Raw genomic sequence first — 20,058 nt, 5'->3', positions numbered from 1 at the left:
AGGCTTAACCAATAAGCTTCCCTTCCCAGACACTCCTCCCTGCATAAGTATTTAATCTCAGGCCCATCCTGTGAAGTGGGGTACGGTTTTACTCATCCACTTTCTGACATGATAGTAAATGCCTTAAAACCATGGACTGCCTCTTTTCATCGGGATGCACTGTGGGGATCCATGAGAAAGCCTTCGCCTACAGAGCTGCCATCTCATTTCCTGTAGAAGGCCTCTCTGAGCTCCCAGCCATGGCTGCCACCAAGCCAAGCTCAAGCCAACCACTGACAAGCCAAGGGCTCTCTTCGTGGGACCAGCAGGAGCTCCCCTTTCCTTCCCTGGCCCGAGCTAGATCCAGCCTGCAGGCCCCCACTCCATCCTCAGCTCTTCTGAGGCTCCCGGCAGCTCCTGGATGTCCAAGAGCCTGAGAACCTGATGGGCCCATTCTTGTCACAGGCCAGGGGACTCCTGAGCCAGCTCCAGCTGTCCCTTGCATCAGACTGCACTTCCCCAACCCTGGAGCCGTGTCCTGGGTCTGCCCTACAGCCTAACACCCACAGGTGACTGTGTGGGGTAAGTACCTCCCAGAGAGGCCACGGCCAAGCCCTATGTTGGAGCAAAGGACCAATAACCCTACAGATACTCACACAAACACATTTAAAAAAAAAAAAAAAAAAAAAAAAAAGAAGTAAATTGGGCATAGTGGTATACACCTTTAATTCCAGAACTCCGGAGAAGAAGCAGGTGGATCTCTGTGAGTTTAAGGCCAGCCTGATAGTGGTTTCTCAAGAAAGGGTTTTTCTGTGAGCCTCTGTAGACCAGGCTAACCGCGAACACAGAGATTTGCCTGCCTCTACCTGCAGAGTGTTTATCTCCTTTCCTTGATAGGTCATCATCATTGTTTCCCATGGCTTGTCTGTGTAAGACAGAGATTTTTAAAGTATGAGCTATCATCTCATTATGAACTATCAGTTTAAGATAGCAGCTAACATTCTTTATAAACAAAAGGGACTGGTGTTTTATCAGACAGTGGTGTTATCTGTTTATGTGTGCATGTGTGCATTTGTAGATGTTAGAAGACCAAGTCTGTTGTTTATCACTCTCATTCTGTTACCTTAAAATAAAACTTTAGCTCATTGGTTTTAAACAAAGCCAGCAGCCAGTCAGCCCCGCCAAACCTGTCTCTGTTGGGGTTGCAGAATAGTCACACTCAGCTGCAGACAATGTGAGTGCTGAGGAGAGGAACTCAGCTCTCAAATTTACACACCAAGGGATCTAACCTACTGAGCCATCACCCTGTCCCTGATGGAATCCTCTCACAACCTTTCATATATGTTCAGAAGTATTTATTGAATACATTCAGAAGTAAATATTGATCCTAGTCCAAAAAGTTTTAAAAACTAACTCTAAGAGGTTACTGGATGCATTCATTTCATTTAGTGGTATACTGGCTAGTTTTGTGTCAACTTGGCTCAAGCTGTGGTTGTCTGAGAGGAGTAAACCTCAGTAGAGAAAATGCATCCATAAGATTGGGCTGTACACAAGCTTATAGAGCAGCAGTTCCTACTTTGTGAATGATGACCCCCTTGGAGGTCACATATTAGATAGTCTGCATGTCAGATATGTATATTATGATTCATAATAGTGGAAAGATTATAGCTACGAAGTAGCAGTGAAATAATCTTATGGTTGGGGCTCACCACAACATGAGGAACTGTATTAAAGGTTGCAGCGTTAGGAAGGTTGAGGACCATAGCTGTAAGGCATTTTCTTAATGAGTAATTGTGGGTGGTGCCATCCCTGGGCAGGTGGTCCTGGGTTCTATAAGAGAGCAGGATATGGTGGCTCAGAATCAAGCCAATAAGCAGCATCCCTCCATTGGCTTTGCACAGTTCCTCCTGCCTCCAGGCTTCTGTCCTGCTCCTGCCTCTAGGCTCCTGACTTGTTTGAATTCCAGTCCTGACTTCCTTTGATGATTAAACAGTGAAGCAGAAGTGGAAGTCAAGTAAACCTTAAACTGGCCAAGTTGCTTTTGGACATGGTGTTCCATTGCTACAACAGGAGCACAAACTAGGAGGAGGAAGGCTGCAGTGCAACTCAATGGAAGGTCATTCTGTTCTCTGTTGGTTTGGAAATTTGACTAGAAGAGAAATCAGTTCACATAAGTTGTCCTTTGACTTGTATAACCATGCCATGGCATGTGATGTACCCATTCAACACATATGCATGCATGCACATGCACATGCACACACATATGGTCTAGCAAAACAATGTTTAAAATATCTCAAAATAAAAGAGGAAGAGAGGGAAAAAAGACACATTATATGCCCCAAGTAAAAAACGAGATAATGACTGTGTTGTTTTAAACCATTATATTAAGCACCACCTGGTACCACACAGCATTAGAGCAAATACATTACTGCCAGATGTGTTGATGCTTGCATTTAATTTCAGCACTTGGGAGGCAGAAGCAGGCATATCTCTGTGAGTTCTAGGATGAACAAGGCTATGCAGAAAAACCCTGTTTCAAAACAACAATTAACAGGAGATGCAAGAGGAAGAGATGTATGTGGAGGTGGAGGGGCGGGGAGAAACAGGGTCTCATGTAGCCAAGGCTGGCCTTGGATTTGCTGTGTAGTTGAGATCCCTTTTAGACTTGACCTTGGTGCCTCCATCCCGAGTTGCTTGGATTACAGGCGTATGTAACGATACCAAGTTTCTATGATGCTGGGGATCAAACCAGGGCATCTGAGACATGAACTCTTCCCACTGATCTACATACCCAGCCTAGGAAGAAAATATAACAATCAAGACACAAAAGGAAAAAACAAAGCAATGTTCAAATCAGTATTGAACTTCTGGTTTTCATGTCTGAAAACAATTATCTCTCCAAAACTGAATACCAGATATGTTTTATGCAAGCAAACACTGAGGTACTCTCAGATTTTTAGATATATTCTACTAAAAGCTTTGTATTTACTATTCTATTTGTCTAGGGTTCTTTCAAACACTTATCTCCTAAACTTCATGTATAAAATGAATACCTATCTAGGTTCATTGATACATGTCTTTAATCCCAGCACTTGTGAGGCAGATACAGGTGGATATCTGAATATGAGACCAACTTGGTCTACACAGGGAGTTCCAGGGCAACCAGGGCTACACAAAGAAACCCTGTCTCAAGTGGTAGTGAGGAGGCAATCCCTCAAATCACATGTTAATATATCAGAAAAATGACTGAACCGTATAAGCTCTGCCTTTCTAGGTATCTACTTGTTAACTCATGAGTATCAGGAGGGCGGCCATGTTATAGAAGCAAGCTCTCAGGCAAAATCGCTGAGTCTCACCCTGTGATGTCTTCTGCCAGGTTATGATCCAACCACGGTGTCCACTAAGTAGAGTTGCACTATGCTCTTGGTTTTCTCAGCTTCTAGAACAGTGAGCCGAATAAACCTTTCTTCTGTTACTCGTTCTCTAGTATTTTGCTATTTCAACCACAAATGACTAAAACAGTGCCCCTTCTCTACTCTAGTCTAGTAAGTGTCTATTGAAAAATTCACTTTAGGGCCATTACATAGTGTGGCCTAGTAGGTATGAGACCAGGTCCACACCAAGCAAACAAAGCTTACTTTGAGATATTATTTTTTATTATTGTTATACTTACCATAGTACATTGTAGTTATTTATAGCCTAAAGACATATTCAAATTGTATCTCTTGAATCTTACCTAATGTTTAATAGTTTCATGTAACTGCCTAGATATGTTATGAATTTAAATGAGATAATTCAGTTAATAGCTCTTGAAACATTAACAACTAAGCAATTAGTAAATATTAGAATTAATTCCTGTGGCTAAGATTGATGTTTCTTATATAGAGGAGTCTGGAGACTGGCGTGTCTAGCTAAGTGTCACATGCTTATTCAAGGCCCTCGGGTCAATACCCCATGTTAGGAAATAAATAGGTAATGATGTGAAAACCTACTTATGGGGAAAATATTTGAGCAAGCATTTCACAAAAACCAAAGAATGTCAAAGAAACAAAAGAAAAGGTATTCACATTGTGAGACATCAATACAACTCCCAATTCAAGCTCCCTAATTTCCTAATAAAAACAGTCCATACAATATGATTTCATGTGTCCAACTTTCTTGAGGTGGCTGCCATAAACAGCTATTTGAGTGATTAAAGTTTTTAAAAGATGCACATAAATGTTTATTGAAGCTTTCTATTAAAAACTACTTTATGCTCACTGGTGTTTTGCTGCAAATGCATGAGTTACAGACAGTTGTGAGCTGGCACATGGGTGCTGGGAACTGAACCTGGCTCCTCTGGAAGAAAAGTCAGTGCTTTCAAACATCTCTCTAGGCCCAGAAGCTTCTGTTATTAAAATCTGGAAACATCCTACGTTTACTATTTTCTCACCCTTCCGCTTTTAGTTGACTAATGAGTGGACTTTTATAGAGGGGTTCAGTTGTGTCTCACTGTGTAGCCCAGTCTGGCTCTGACACCTCACTTGTCTTCAGTCTCCAGTGCTGAGGTTATGATGTACAGAACAACATCCTGCTGTTACTTCTTAATCACACAACACTGCCAACTAGCTGCCCTTCTCTAAGCTGCTGCTGAGTACTTCACCTCCATTCCAGCCTTCACCACCACTTCCAATCACGTGTGTGTGGACACATAGCTGTTCGGGTCTTCGGCATATTAGAGACACTGACTTCTATATCTGACAGGAAAGACTTCAACAAACAACAAACTCATCAGTAAACATGACAGGCGTTTGGGCCAATGATATAACAATCTCTGAATGTATCAGGAAACTACGAATTATAACCATATGGTTAAATAAAAAGAGACTGAAAGGGTATCAGGGCCAGATGATGCACGTATGAAATCTCAGGGGTCAAGAGAGTGGAGGCGGGAAGAGCCCAATTTGAGGCCAACCTAAACTAAAGAGCAGCAGACCTAATCTCAAAAACAAACAAACAAACAACTCCCTAAAGGGCTAGGAATGTAGCTTTGAGCTAGAACCTTAAATTTAAATGGTGGGGGTAGGGGGTGAGGAGACTGGCATCCCATTTGAAAGAGGAGAATTTGAAATTCTCATACACATTTCGAATGTACAATACTAATCACAACACAGTCTTTGTTTTCCCATTTTTTTATGTCTGTATATACATGGCTTAGATGCATGTGTAGAAGTTGTAGGCTGATTTCTTCTACTAGGCAGGATCTCTCAACTAGTTTTGGTCCTCACTTGAGCAGCCACTCCTGCTACTCAGTTTGCTCTGGGGAGACTGTTTCTACCTTTTGAGATCAGAATTCCAGCCTCAATGCCAGACTCACACTTGCAAAGCAAAGAGCAAGCACTTTAATCACTGAACCATCCCCCCAGTTCTATTCTGTTATCAGTGCCCTCCCTCCCTCCTTCCCCCCTCTGTGTCTCTCTGCCTCTCTCTGAGTGTCTTTCTCTGTCGCTCACTCACTCTCTCTCTTCCTCCCTCCCTCCTTCCCTCCCTCTCTCCCTCTCCCTCTCCCTCCCCCCTCTCCCTTCCCCCCCCTCATGCAAAACAACTTACTTTGAACTGTGCACACTGGACTACATTTCTGTAGTCCAGAAATCAAGCAAGAAGCAAAAGCAAAAGGATTACACTAAATTTGATGCCAATCTGGTATATAGCAAATTCTAGAATATCTGGATCTACATAACTTAAGAAAGAAAGGAAAGTGGGAGAGAAGGAAGGGAGAGAGAGAAAAGCTGCCTTTGGCCTTGGGAATGTACCTGACACACATAGAGTGTTTGCAAATTATATGAAAGATTTAGAATACACATTAACACAAAAACCAAAAAGGCGATCTTGCTACATATAAATTCTTTCTAAAAATGTGCTGATGCTCTGTGGGGTTCAGAGCATGCACAGCTCTTGCAGAGGACCAGGCTTCAGTTGCTATCACATAGACCAAGAGGATCACACACTCTAAGGAAAGTTGCAGGGGATCCAGTGCCCTCCTCCAGTCTCCACAGCCACCTGCATACACATGGGACATGTAAACTCACACAGGCACACATTTACATAATAATAAAGTTTTTAAGTTTACTGGTATAAGTGATGCATGAAATGATATAAACAACTCCAAAAAGGACTATGTTCAAAGAAAAAACACAGAAACAAGAGTAGAGACAACATGATTCCATTTATACAGTCATAAACAGGCACTACTAATCCTTAACAACAGGAATACACCATGACTGGGCGTGGGACGGGAAGATAACTGCTCACCTAAGACACTTAGGACATGAAAGGCTTGTTAGCTTGATTGTGATAAGCATCACATAGGCACACATAATTCTCAGATCTGAATACTTTATACTAAACGGATACATTTTATTATATATAAATTGTCTCAGTAAAACTTGACTTTCAATAGGTACTTTAACAGGTGGACATACTCAGAACAGGATTGATTTTACCTAGTTAGCAGCTCTTATTAGTTTTATTTATTTACTGCAAACTAAAATTAAATTATATCATCCACAGGCTGGAAAGATCGCTCATCAGCCCACTGCCTACTCTTCAAGAGGATCCGAGTTTGATTCCCAGCATCCATATGGTAGCTCAAAACCATCTGTAACTCCAGTTTGTAGGGATCCAATGTTGGCAGATACCAGGCACACATCAGTAAACAGACATACATCGAGGCAAAACACCCTTATGAATAAAATAATGGTAATAATAATAGTAAATCTTTATACAAAAAAGAAAAGAGCTGGGCAGTGGTGGCACATGCCTTTCATCCCAGCACTCAGGAGGCAGAGGCAGGTGGATCTCTGTGAGTTCAAGGCCAGCCTGGTCTAGTTCCTGGACAACTACACAAAGAGAAATACAAAACTAAACGAAAAGAAACTTGAGCCTGAATGCTCACCACACAGACATGCATGTGTGCACAGACACTTTCGCACCAATATTATTATAGAAGTAGAATATATAACATACGCAAGATGAGAGAAAGAGCAAAACAGTAAACGAGTGCATGTTTGTGAGAAATAACTCAGTCTTTATTATATGTAATATATAATATAATTTGTTATATATAATGTCAAACAAGTGAGAGCTCAGACTGTCTTCTTAAGGAGTAATGGAAGGGAGAGAAATGTTCACAGGAAGAAAACCATAAGATTGTCATAGCAACAAAAGAGAATCTTGCCAAGTGGACTTTGATAGTCTGTGTACCAAGACACCATGAGGTGTTAAGTACTCACAGGATGCTGAGGAGCTGGGTGTCTCCCCCTCTGCACATCATGACAGTTCCTGCTCACTCACAAAAGCCCAGTGGACTAGAGAAAGAGCTGGAAAGTTGCTCATAAGGACTGGATAAGCCAGAGGCTAGAGAAACCTTTGATCCAGCATCATACCCTTTATCTACTTTAAATCATTTTGGCTGCTTTGTTTTTGTTTTTTTAACAAAGTATTTTTCAAAGTTGTGAAAGAAATTATATTTTTCCTGGCTAGGTAGAAAGGATACTGAAAACTCAGATGACTGGCAACAGGGTAATTCAATCAGCAATTTATCCTTCACCCAATAAGGCCTTAAAAATGGGAGGGAAGAGGGCTGATAGATGGCTCAGCGGTTAAGAGCATTGGCTGCTCTTCCAGAGGTCCTCAGTTCAAGTCCCAGCAACTACGTGATGGCTCACAACCATCTGTAATGGGATCTGATCCCTGTTTCTGACATGCAGGTACACATATATAGACACAATACTTATATAGATAAGTAAACTCTAGTTTGAGGGGGTTGGAGAGAGAGCTCAGTAGTTAAGAACAAGTTCTGTTCTTCCTAGAGGACCTGAGCTCCACGCCCATCATGCACATGGGTGACTCTATCTCCAGGAGATCCAGTGCCTCCGGTCTCCATGGGCATCCACATTCATGCACACAATTAAAAATAAATCTTAAGAAGAGGAGGAGTTGTTTGCTTAGGCTGGGTGGTGATACATGCCCTTAATCACAACACTCAGGAGACAAAGTCTGGAAGTTCTGAGGCTAGCCTGGTCTGCATAATGAGTTCCAAGAGACAAGTGGACCACAGTGAGGACCCCCATCTCAAAAAAAAAAAAAAAAAAAAAAAAAAAGAATGAGTTTGGGAACCAGTGTGGACAGTGGTTGTTGGGTCTATTGTACTTTATAATTCAGGAAGTGGGAAGGAGGAGAAAACACAGTTCACTGTGACACTTATATTTTTATAATACAGAGTATTTCATAAAAACAAATTTAATACAAACAAAAACATTCTATTGAAGATAGATTATGGAGGAAAGTCTCCACCTAACTTCTAGCCAGAGGTTAAAAAATATTTTCTAATTGATTGTGTTGTTTACTAATACAATCATCCAAATGGCCCTATTCAAACCAAAGAAAAGGTAAACAGCTATAATTAATGAATTAAAATCACAGATCAAAACCAAAATAAAACAAATTACAGACCAAAAGTCAACTGTGGACACAAATTACTCTCAACCAAAACCTAGCAGCTAATAGAAGGAAAGAGAAAGAGGAGGGACAGGGAGAGAGACTGAGCAAGGAGGATAGAGTTTAGGAATGGGAGCCTAATCTCTGTCTGTCTGTCTGTCTGTCTGTCTGTCTGTCTGTCTGTCTGTCTCTTAATGGAAAAGACAGATACCTCTTCTTTCTTTATAGAACTTTATTTTGTTTGGGTTTTGTTTTTAAACTTAATTGATTTATTTTATAAATATGGGTGTTTTGTTTGTATTCATGTCTGTACATACCTGGCCAGAAAAGGGTGTTGGAAACCATAGGACTGGAGTTCAGGATCGTGGTGAGCCACTGTGTGGGTACTGGAAACTGCACTCAGGTCCTCTGAAAGAGTGGTCAGTGTTCTTAAACACTAACCCATCTCTCCAGCCTGCAAACCTAATTTACTATCTGAAAATTAACTCACACATTACAGCTTGTCAAGAGCCTCACAGAGGCTTTATATCCTATCAAGTGATAAAAATACTCAAATCTAATATCCCTCATGATGTAACTATGAATGATGTAGCAATTAAAAATAGAAGGGAGTAGCCTACAATTTGCTAAATAGAACATCTGCGTAAACCCGGAAATGAGCATCAAGTTTCATAGTGAAATACAGGTGTGACTTAAGACCATGTGGTCACAACAATGTCTCTGTGGTAAGTAGAGCTGGGTCATGTGACAGTTTTAACTAGTTTTGATATGCTATTTTTATGAGATTTCCACAGTGCTGCACCACTTGACACTGTTACCAATAGCAATGAAGATCCCCTTTCTCCATATGCTCTCCAGCATTTGCTGTTACCTGCTTTCTTACCGACTCCCCATAGGAGAGATGAAATGGAAAAGTAGTTTTACTTGCTTTCCCTCATGAACGTACACTTTGTGTTTATATCCACAGATGCTCTCAACCTTGGGCAGAGAAGCTGTTGCTGCTTTCTTTTACTTTTTGAGACAGGGGCTCTCTATGTAGCCCTGGCTTTCCTGGAACTCAGAGTTCCTCCTCGATGCTGGAATTAAAACTACACACCACCGCTCCTACTTCAGAGAAGCTCCTTACTTCAGTTGGCAGTAGTTCATGCAGACCCAACTGCTGAAGCAAACATCTGTGCACTTTTAGCCACTGATGAGATGTCCATATAAACCACCCCATATCAATTCTAGAAGCACGGGAGTTCATCCCATCATCTAGTGCATTCTTCAATTTCTTTCCTTCTCCTCCCCCTCCTTCTTCGTGTGTTTGTGTGTGTGTGTGTGTGTGTGTGTGTGTGTGTCCTGAAGTTAGCCTCACAAATACAGTTTGCCTTACTGGTTGCATTTCTTGCTAGATACTAAATTATTGTAAGTGAGTATTTTCCTTGATTACTTTTGCAGAAAGGTTGTCAATATAGAACATAATTTTACATGGCTGGTGCCAATACTAGTCACACTGTATAGAAAAAGACACTGAGTTTGGGAAGATAAAGAAACCTGCTCAGGATTTTAAAATGAGTTGTTTTTAACTATGTTTCCTTCTGTATAGGTATACATGCATGAGGGCAGGTATCCACAAGGACCGGAAATGCCTGATCTTCTGGAGCTGAAGTTACAAGCAGTTGTGAACTACTTACCTAAATTAAAATAATGCATGCACTTTACATAATAATACATGCATTATTGCATATTAATAAATATAATGTTAACTTGATCTTGTTGAGAAGTTCCAATTCCACATAGTATATTTTGATGAAAAATAATTTTTAAGATAATTTTTTAAACTTCTTTTACTACTTTATTTAATTAGGCTAATTTATTTTCTTTCTTTTTTTCTCTCTTTCTATTTTCTTTCTTCCCTCCCTCCCTTCTTTCTTCCTTCCTTTCTTCTTGACTTTTTCTGACAGGGTTTCTCTGTATAATAGACCTGGCTGTCCTAGAACTCATTCTCTAGGTCAGCCTGGCCTCAAACTTCACAGAGATCCCCCTGCTTCTGCCTCTCGGGTGCTGGGACTAAAGGGTTTTTGCCATCACCACCTGGTTTGGCTTTCTTTCTTATAGCCCAAATTAGTGTGTGTGTGTGTGTGTGTGTGTGTGTGTATACACACAAACATATATACTTTAAATTCTGATCAATTCAAGATTTTTCTAAAAGTAAGTAGATTGTACTCTTATAGCTCAGCCTGCTGTCTCTTTTAAGTGTACCCAACAAACTGTTCAGTCTGTTAATTAACCTGTAAATAGTCAGCTGGAGATGTGGTTTAGTGTTTAAGAGTGTATTGCTCTTGCAGAGGACTAGAGTTTTGTTCCCAGGACCCATATCATGCAGCTCACAAACACCTATACCTAACTCCAGCTGCAGGAGAATCTGAAGCCTCTGGCTTCCAACTTGTTAAGGATAGAGAGGAAAATTATTTATTTCTCTCCTTCACAAATAGCAAAGCTGACCAATTTAACTTCCTGTTCATTAAAGCTCAGTTTCTGAATAAAGAAACACAGCAGTAATGAGTAACATCGAGAGGTAGAAAAGCACAGAAGATGATTTCTAGAACCCCAGTATACCAAAATCTGTACTTATCTAAGTCCTTAATATTTTTTAAAAAATAGTATAAATACTTGCACATTGTCAGCAATAAATTATAACTGTTCTCTGTAACACAGTCTTTTTAATATAATGTCTCACCATAGAAGAGCATTGTTCCCATTTCTGGTCAACTGTAAAAGTACTACAGACTTTTATCTATGAAAGAACATTGTGACAATAAGCAAGTCATGGCCTTTCTAAGTCATCTTACTGTTAGTATATGAGGCTATTAAAAGATCTTGCCTAGAGCTAAAATCCAAGAACCCATGAGAGAGTCGGTTTTGGAGGTATACAAATACATATTCAAGTGGGGAAGCAACACCTGTTTAAAGACTATTCTTTTTCCACAAATTGTAAGAACTCCCTGTGTGGTAAATGTATACAGTATGGTCTACACAGTTAACCGGGGTGCACATAATTGAAAGCTGCAGTGCATGTTTCCTAGTGTGCACTGATGCTCCTCCTTTGTCAATGCTACCACATCCTAGTGAAGTAGTTCTTCTGTTTGTAATACTTACAGATTAGCTACTCAAATAGAGAAACCTAGTCAGTCACACTCCACTATTATAAAATAGCTATTTCAAAAATCTTGATTGTCTGAGTAAGCCAAAGTGCAAAATAGAAATTATCTAACAATTTACCTACAGTTAGAGGATTAATGCTTGGTTTTGATATTTCTGTCAAATCTTCTAGAATGCCTTACTTTAACTAAAAAAAAAAATAGAATATTGTAATTGCTACACAGGAACTACAGAGACAATTTAAGTGACATGCCTATAATATGTCCTAAACCTACAGTGATAGAATTTTCGGAGTTGAAATAAACTATCAAGTTAGTTCACTTCCCACCCACAGAACTCCTCTTAGGAGATTTCTACTTCCATACTTTCAGTAAAAGAACTTTATTGGAAATTTCTTCCATATATTCCACACATGATCTCATTTTTGCTTGCTAGGCTTCATTCCGGCCTCTAAATCGAAACAACAAACAGGCAGAGAGCCCTGGAGCTGGAGAGGTGGCTCAGTGGTTAGAAGCACTAGCTGTTCTTCCACAGGTCCCAGCTTTGATTCCCAGTGCCCATATAGAGACTTCTTGCCATCTGTCCAGGGAATCTGATGCCCAATTCCAGCCCCTTAGGCCCCAAGCATACAAGCAGTACACAAATATACATGCAGGTATGACACCCATACACAGAAATTAAAAAATAAAAAAGTCCAAATGGAATTCCCTTTGTACTTTTCTGGACAGTGTTTTCATAGGGAAAAAAAAAAAGGTTAGTAGCTTTTAAACGTCATTAGCTTATCAGTACAGAACATTTTTCAAAATGATTTTACTTATTATATATGTACACATATCTGCATATGAGAGCAGAGGAGAGGATGTTAGATCCCCTGGAGCTGAAGTGATGGGCAGTTGTGAGTTGTGATATAGGACATAGCTGGGACTAGAACTTGGGTCCTCTGCAAGAACAGTATGTGCCCTAAACCATTGAGCGATCCAGCCCAAGATGAATGACAAATGGAGTTTTAAGAGAATTTCTCTTCAATGTCTGCATGTTTCTATGCTAGCAATGGAGGAGGCCACATCACTCATCTATACAACCTTGCAATCTACAAAAGTGAGTCTTTACTTTCAAAAGTTGGAAACATCTTTAAAAAAACATCAACTGGAAGACAAAACAATAACAACAAACAACAAAACATGTTCGTTCTTAGGAAGTAAAACCAAGTTAATCAAGTTTCATGGTTCAGAACTGAATTACACACTGACAAAGCAGTTAGTCAAAGGCAGTAGAAGACCTACAAACAAAAGACTGACCTAGATTCTGTCACTGGAGGATTTCTCCAGGGTCCTGCTGACTAACATGCCTGACCCTCCCTCCAGTAGAGGGAGCAACATCCTAACACTCAACAAGTGAAATGGAGATAGGTTTGTGCCTTTAAAGAATACCTAGGCATATCTCCAACACGCCCATCTTAGACATTTCCAAGCCTGTGCACTGATACTCTGGTTGTAGAACATAGAAACATAAAGTCAGACTTGATCTTGAAGCTTCTTTCCTGAAAAGTATGTTTGCAGGAAGTACTCAGAGAGAATTGTCGTGGGCAGAGTTTACTCAGCTGTGAGTCTCGTCTGCTCAACTATTTATTATCTGCCACTAAGTTATTTTGTGCCACTAGTACAGCAGTGACAAGCCTGTTACAAGGACAACCAGCCATTGTTGGACTGGACTTGAGATGTCCCACATCTGGTACCATAAACCTTGTCAAAAAAGCCTACGCCTGGGAAGGCCATAGGCCCAGTAGAGAAAATATCACTGTTGTTTTGGTAAGTGGATATGATATGCCTATCAAAGTACCTTCTAAATAACCACATTTATGCCATTAGATTATAGTCACTGTCAGCTTTAAGTCAGAGAAGTATTATTTTTATGGTGGACAGCAATTAACTGGTTAACGTGCTGAGAGTCCGTGAACGTTGAATGTTCTGCCCTAAATGGCTCAGAAGTGGAAGGACCAAGGCTCGAAGAACATTTCACAAGAGGAAGTACAAGGACTGTCACAGTGGAAGGCAGGGGTAGAGTGCTGTGGAATGTGGTCTCTTGGGCATGATATGTCTACTGCTGCTGTGCACACCTCTTCAAAACCTGCACACGGTCAGATCCATCACCAACACTCAGTCATGGAAGGACAGGTTCACAAGGTCCTGCCCCTCTCTGAGAATCTATAGGCAGTTGTTAGGGGAGGGAGAAACACTTCCATCTTGTTATACCTACTGGCAAGATGTTCCTTCTGGTCCCTATAAATAGTCCCTCACCTGTAACCCACTGTAATGGAAACCATTAGGTCACAAAACAAACAAAAGCAAATGGTAAGTTGGTTGGAAAGAGGACGAGGATCAAGGAGACAAAGGAAGTTAATACAGTGTTAATATGATCAAACTACATTATATGTATATATGCATATATACATTATGTGTATGAAAAGGTTATAACAAAGCTTTGTATTATGTATAATTAGTATATGCTAATAAAAAATTTAAAACACTAGTGTGTTGAAAATGTTATTTGAAATAAAACAAAGCTGGATTTGGTGGCAAAGGCTTGTAATCCCAGATATATGGAGGGCTGAGCTGAGAATTGTAATAGTCTGCTTGTACTATTCAAAGCCAACCTAAGCAATGTAGTGAGAACCTATATTGAGCCAGGTATGGTGGCTCACCCTTTTAATCTTAGCTGTTGGAAGGCAGAGTCATTCAGATCTCTGACTCCTGGGTTACATACATGCCAGTCAAGATGACATAGAGAGACCCTGTCTCAAACAAAATACAATCTGTTTGGAAATGAAGACTAAAAAGAGGGCTGAGGATATAGCTCAGATACACACACACACACACACACACACACACACACACACACAGGGAGAGGGGAGAGGGAGAGAGGGGGAGAGGGAGGGAGGAAGGAAGGAGGGGGAGAGGGAGGGAGGGAGGGAGGGGGAGCATCCTGGCTGTCCTGGAACTTGATCTGTAGACCAGGCTGAGCTTGAATTCAGAGATCTTCCTGCCTCTGCTCCCCCAGTGCTGGGATTAAAAATGTAAGTCCCCATACTTGGCTATAAATAAAATAAATCTAAAAGAAAGAAAGAAAGACTAAAAAATACCAAGAAATACAGAAATTATATAACTAGCTCAAAGTTAGACCTCCGAAGTATGTGTAGCCAAGAGTCTAATCCAGAGTCTTGCTCTACTACCCGCCCTGAAGTATCTTACTATGATCATAATTTGGAGTTATGTATTATTCCTGGGGTATCATTAACATTTTATCAGTGTTAGCCTTCAAGGTCTTTTTAATGTTTATAGTAATCCATTAAATTGGTATATGATAATAAGTTGTGATGTTTCCAGTTACCCGCTATAAACATGAAATACATTTGGGGGCTGAAGAGATGGCTCAGCACTTAAAAGCACTGGCTACTCTTCCAGATGATCCTGGCTCAGTTCCCAACACCCACATCACAGTTCATAACCATCGGGTAACGCCAACCCAAGGGAGAACCAGCAACCTCCTTTGGCCTCTGTGGGCACCAGGCATGTACATGGTACATAGACATGCATACAGGCAAAACATGTTTAAAAATGTGTTTTGGATGTATTATTTTTACTATGCTTGTGTCATGCTTTTCAAAAGAGTCTATCAGTTAATAGCGCCATGCACGTTATTAAGTTCCCCATAAATACGCCAGCACTAAGCATGGACATCGAGACTGGTGACATGGCTCAGTAGGTAAGGGCGCTTGCTGCTAAGCCTGGTGACATGTTTGATCCCAGAATCCAGATCTAGAATGAGAAACCAGGGTCCCAATCTCTACATGCATCTCAGCCTGAATGTTTTCACGTACATTCACACACACAGATTTAAAAATGTAACAAAAACATTTTGAAAGCACAAGCAGTCAAGACTTGTTTCTAATAAGTGAAATAAATACTGTACATTTTGCTATTTTTACAACACACTGAATTTTAACTGAAGTTCCATATTACCTTGGCTTTAAAATGCTGACTTTCTGGAGCTTTGATATGTGTTTGATTTCTCCACAGTTCCTCTAATGCATCCAAACTGTCCTGAACTTACAACCCTGCCTCAGCCAGCTGAAAGCTAAAACAGAGGCGAGCTCTATAGAGACTGTTTTCTGAGTTCCTTCCTCTGCACTTTACCCAGTGATCAGGGAGACGTTAGACTTGCTGATAAGTCTGCATGAACTCGTATAGGAACGTCAATACTGTGCCGACCGTAGCCATACTAAAACATCTCCAGGCTGTTGTTTCCTATTTAATTATTGTGGTTACTAAGGTTTAATTTTAACAAGATAGCCTTCTAATAAAGTAAACACAAAAGCAATAAGACATCTTAAATCTCACAGCTCCAAAATACAATGAATTGCTTTTCAATAAGATTTAACAGCAAGATAAACCTGTCGAAACGGCACACTCAATAGAACTCTGATTTTTTATAACTCTTGAAAGGTCTCATTTAAAATGAACCGAGTAGTAGCCCACCCACCCTCAAACTGCCAAAGTAAAAAAGAGGGCTACATACCTGTCGCTGTAAACATAGATGATTTCTGTTGTGTAAATGTTGATGGTTGTTAGGCAGTGGGGAAGGCCAGCCCCGAGCCTGATATTGCAGCGGAGTTTGAGCCATGTCAGAAGGCCTTGCTACAAGGTGTGAAGTGAACTGGCGGTCAAGGTCATGATCTAAAACATGATTTGAATTATCTTGTCCAAATGGAGATTCGTCAAATTGGGGGAGGAGATCCTCCTGCAGAAGGTCTTCTGGGTCAAGTCCTGCAAATGGTTCTGTATGAGATTCCACTTGATGAAGTAAATTCTCTTCTAAAGATGAAAAACCATTCGTTTCCACATGGTCATGGAAATGACCCATTGGAGGTCCTGAGTCAACAGGATCTGGGAAGTTCATGTGCATGGGTGATAATTTTGAGTTGCTATAATTACCCTGAGGACGTGACGAATGCAAAATTTGAAAATTATTTGAGTTGAGTGATGTAGTAGGGTTCAGGATATGCTGACTGGGTTCTTGTTTCATTCCTCTATGAGGTGAAAAGGAGTTACTTCCAGCAAAATCAGATAAAGCCTGATTTGTATGACTGGGAGCGAGACCTGCAGGTGACTGAAGGAGACTGCTTGGTGACACCTGACCACTGGAGAAGGAATAGTGTGCAGGAAACTGTTGCGAGTTACTCACAGAGCAGGAAGTCATACTTGGAGAAGGTCTGTTATAGTTGCCTTCCTGGTGATTGCTACACTTGAGGAAGTGTGCTGGAGGGTTTGCAGTGGGAGAGAACTGAACTGGAAGAGTCTGCTGTGAGGAGGGGGCATTGGTTAGGTGGTTAACATTAACTCTGTGTGCGCCAGAAACACTAGGGTCTATAAAATTTTTAGCCTGGCCAAGAGAGTTTTGCCCTGGGTTAAGATTATTTCTGTTCTGTTGCGAGCGGAGGGAAGAACACTGTGTTTGATGTTCACTGGCCTGAAATAAGGCAAAATCATGGTGCGCCACAAAGCTTTTGTTCTGATGCAGAGTGTGTGGATGTCCTTGTTGATGAAAGGGGGATCCGTTTTGGTTAGATAGGCCAGTAGCTGTCTGGTGACCCCACATTGGACTGCCGTCTGCTACATCTTGAAACAAGCCATTGGGTTGGTTTGGGGGATGGATTGGAGAGCAATTAAACTGAGAGTGTGGGGATGGTACGTGTTCAACTGGGCTGCCAAAGGACTGACTAACATGATGAAACTTCATTGAGTCAAACTGATTTAACTGTTCAAAATCTGCCATCTTCTGATGCGTTGGAGTACCTTGAACATGGTTTAGTGAGTCTATGTGCAAAGGTTCAAACTCTGCACCCAAGTTCAGTTCATCAACTAGCGAGACAGGTCCCGGTTGTACAAATGCATCATCTGACAAGCTTTCTAAAGTCTCACCAAAAAGATTGGCATCATCAAAAAAGTCCATCATTGGGTCTGTCATTGTGAAACTCCAGTGACAATTTGGGTTGTCCACTCCAAATAGAGTATGTTCAACTTCCCTGTAGTAGATGTTACTGCATCATTTCTGAGGGCCGTCGACTCATCCACAATAGGCCAGTGTTCATTATTGCTCTACATAATGGCATGTCAGGAAGCGCCAGAATCCTAGGAAAGTAAGAACAAAAATAATTTAAGTTTAGTAGTAAGTATTCATTAAACTTCTATTAAGAAAACTTACAGAGTACTTTGGGTATGGCAGTTCATTACGATTAGGTTATTAATATTCTGTATAGAAGAAAACAGGCTCCTGTGTGGGACACAACTATTTGTTTAAAGGTAAAAATGCACATCACTTTACTTGAGGTACACATAACATGGTGAAAGAATGTAAAGTAGCCCTATGAATAGCAAATAGGTGTGTCATACTCCAGTGTGAAATGTCTCACACTCCCAACACCTCTATGCAGTGAGTAGGTTATCTAGGCACTGCCCTTTAAAGTGGTATATGTTTAAGAGATCTAGTGTCAGATATTCTTGGGTTAGTTAGGAGATTATGATCACCTGCTTCATGGGATATACACAGAAAAGCCAAAAGTGTAATTGTAAAGTTGTCAGGAGAAGGTGAACCAGAATGAAATAAAACTCATTTGGTTTGATTAGCTGATATACTACCCCAAAATCTGCTGCAAACTATGCTGGAACACAATAACCTCATGGTTATCACATGGTGCCTTTGCTCATCTTGCATGGAAGACCAACCTGACAGTCAAACAACTTAGGTAACTGTGAAGCAAATATAAGTATCTTCCTGTGTTCGGTTGTATTTTTTACTCCATCTCAAGTGAAACTGTTAATTCATTAGGAATATGCATGCTTCATATTTTATTTATCAAACTATGAAAATACTGAAATTCAAGCTAAATAGACACAAACAGGGGCCTGGGCTAAATAAATGATAAACTGGTTTTAAGACAATCTGAAAAAATAGAGCTTAGGCTGAGCAGTGGTGGTGTGCTCCTTCAATTCCAGCACCCGGGAGGCAGAGACAGCTGGATCTCTGTAAGTTTGAAGACAGCCTGGTCTACAGAATGAGTTCCAAGATAGCCAAGGCTACACAGAAACCCTGTCTCAAAAACAAAACAAAACAACAATACCTCAACCTCTAGATAAAATATCTACTAACTATGCAACTGTAGAAATGTTATTCTTTTTAATTCTGAAAAGTCATAGCTATCAAACTTTCATTTGTTTATTTTGTTTTTTCAGACAGGGTTTCTCTGTGTAGCTCTGCCTGTCCTGAAACTCTTGTAGATCAGGTTAGCCTCTAAATCACAGAGACTTACCTGCCTCTGTCTCCTGAGTGCAGGGATTAAGGCCACCACCAAAAGGCTCAACTACCAAAACTGAATAACTTATACCCAGATATTAATGTCTTCTTAGTCGTAATGGTACATATTGCTTTAATAAGGAACAAGTAGCTACATTTGGAAATAAATGCTTATACTCCTAGCACCTAGTGGTTAGGCAGAAAGCTCCAATGTAGATGGTCTAGACTACATAATGAGTTTTCATGGACAGTCTGGACGAATGTGTAAAACCTTGTCTCAAAACAAAACAAAAAACAAGCACTTTCTATTCCAATTAACGGGAGAAAACTATTCTGTAACATGGGAAGAAACTGAGTGTAATGAAGGAGAAGTTTAAGGAGATAAAAATCCTTTAATCATAGAACAGAATACTAGTCACTAAGCACACATCATAAAGGGAAAATGGAAACACTAGCTAACAGCGATTTGTTCATCCTTAACTTGATTTTAGGAAAAGCAGATACAATAAAACTATTACAGAGACCCATATGACTATATGACTTTAGGATTTCACTGGATTACAATATACTATAATACATGATGCAAAATATGTCTGTAGTATAGTGGTATGTCAGATGAAAACCTAGTTTTTCCTTTTGCAAAAGGGAAAGTTTTGATGTGAAAGTTTACAGACCCTGTATGGCAAAGCATAATAGCACACACCTGTGATCTAAGCACTCAGGAGGCAGAGGCAGAGGGATGCCTGTGAGTATGCATAGTTTCAGGACAGCCAGAGTTACCTGGTGAGTTCTGTCTCAAAAACCAAAATCAGAAACCCCATAAACAATCAGGGTGGTTTTGAAATACACGGTCCCATCTACTCACAGACTGAGATGGGAGGATTGTGAGTTTGAGGCCAGCTGTGGTGATCTGGTGAGAGACTATACCAAAAATAAGTGAGTAAGGAATACAAATGTTTGCCCTTCAAAGGACACCTTCAGCAGCTGCCAGACTATTTCCAAAGTCTACATCTCCCCATTAATATGTAAACTCCACCTTCTGAGGACCCTGGCTCTCAGATGTGTTCTAGGAGAAAGAGAAGAAACAACCCAGGGGATACTAAAGAA

The 20,058-nt window shown here is 40.5% G+C and overlaps 1 protein-coding gene across 5 annotated transcripts in view; it reads right to left on the bottom strand.

The window, feature by feature from the left end:
- Positions 1-17,640, bottom strand: part of CHD9 (chromodomain helicase DNA binding protein 9) — a gene marked incomplete at its 5' end in the record, with an annotated part of 116,909 nt that extends 99,269 nt beyond the window's left edge. For 4 of the 5 annotated variants that reach the window (XM_080937052.1, XM_080937051.1, XM_080937053.1 and 1 more), the window contains one exon: positions 16,177-17,625. In XM_080937052.1, the coding sequence (XP_080793178.1) occupies positions 16,177-17,625 (1,449 nt within the window). Of the gene's footprint in view, positions 1-16,176 lie in introns of all 5 variants that reach the window. The other variant, XM_080937054.1, reaches the window with a different exon arrangement.
- Positions 17,641-20,058: the final 2,418 nt, after the last annotated feature.

This window comes from Micromys minutus (genome assembly GCF_963924665.1).
Source record: "Micromys minutus genome assembly, chromosome: 24".
Lineage (NCBI taxonomy): Eukaryota > Metazoa > Chordata > Mammalia > Rodentia > Muridae > Micromys > Micromys minutus.
The sequence above is the reverse complement of the archived record's forward strand: the minus strand, read 5'-3'. Positions and strand labels throughout refer to the sequence as shown.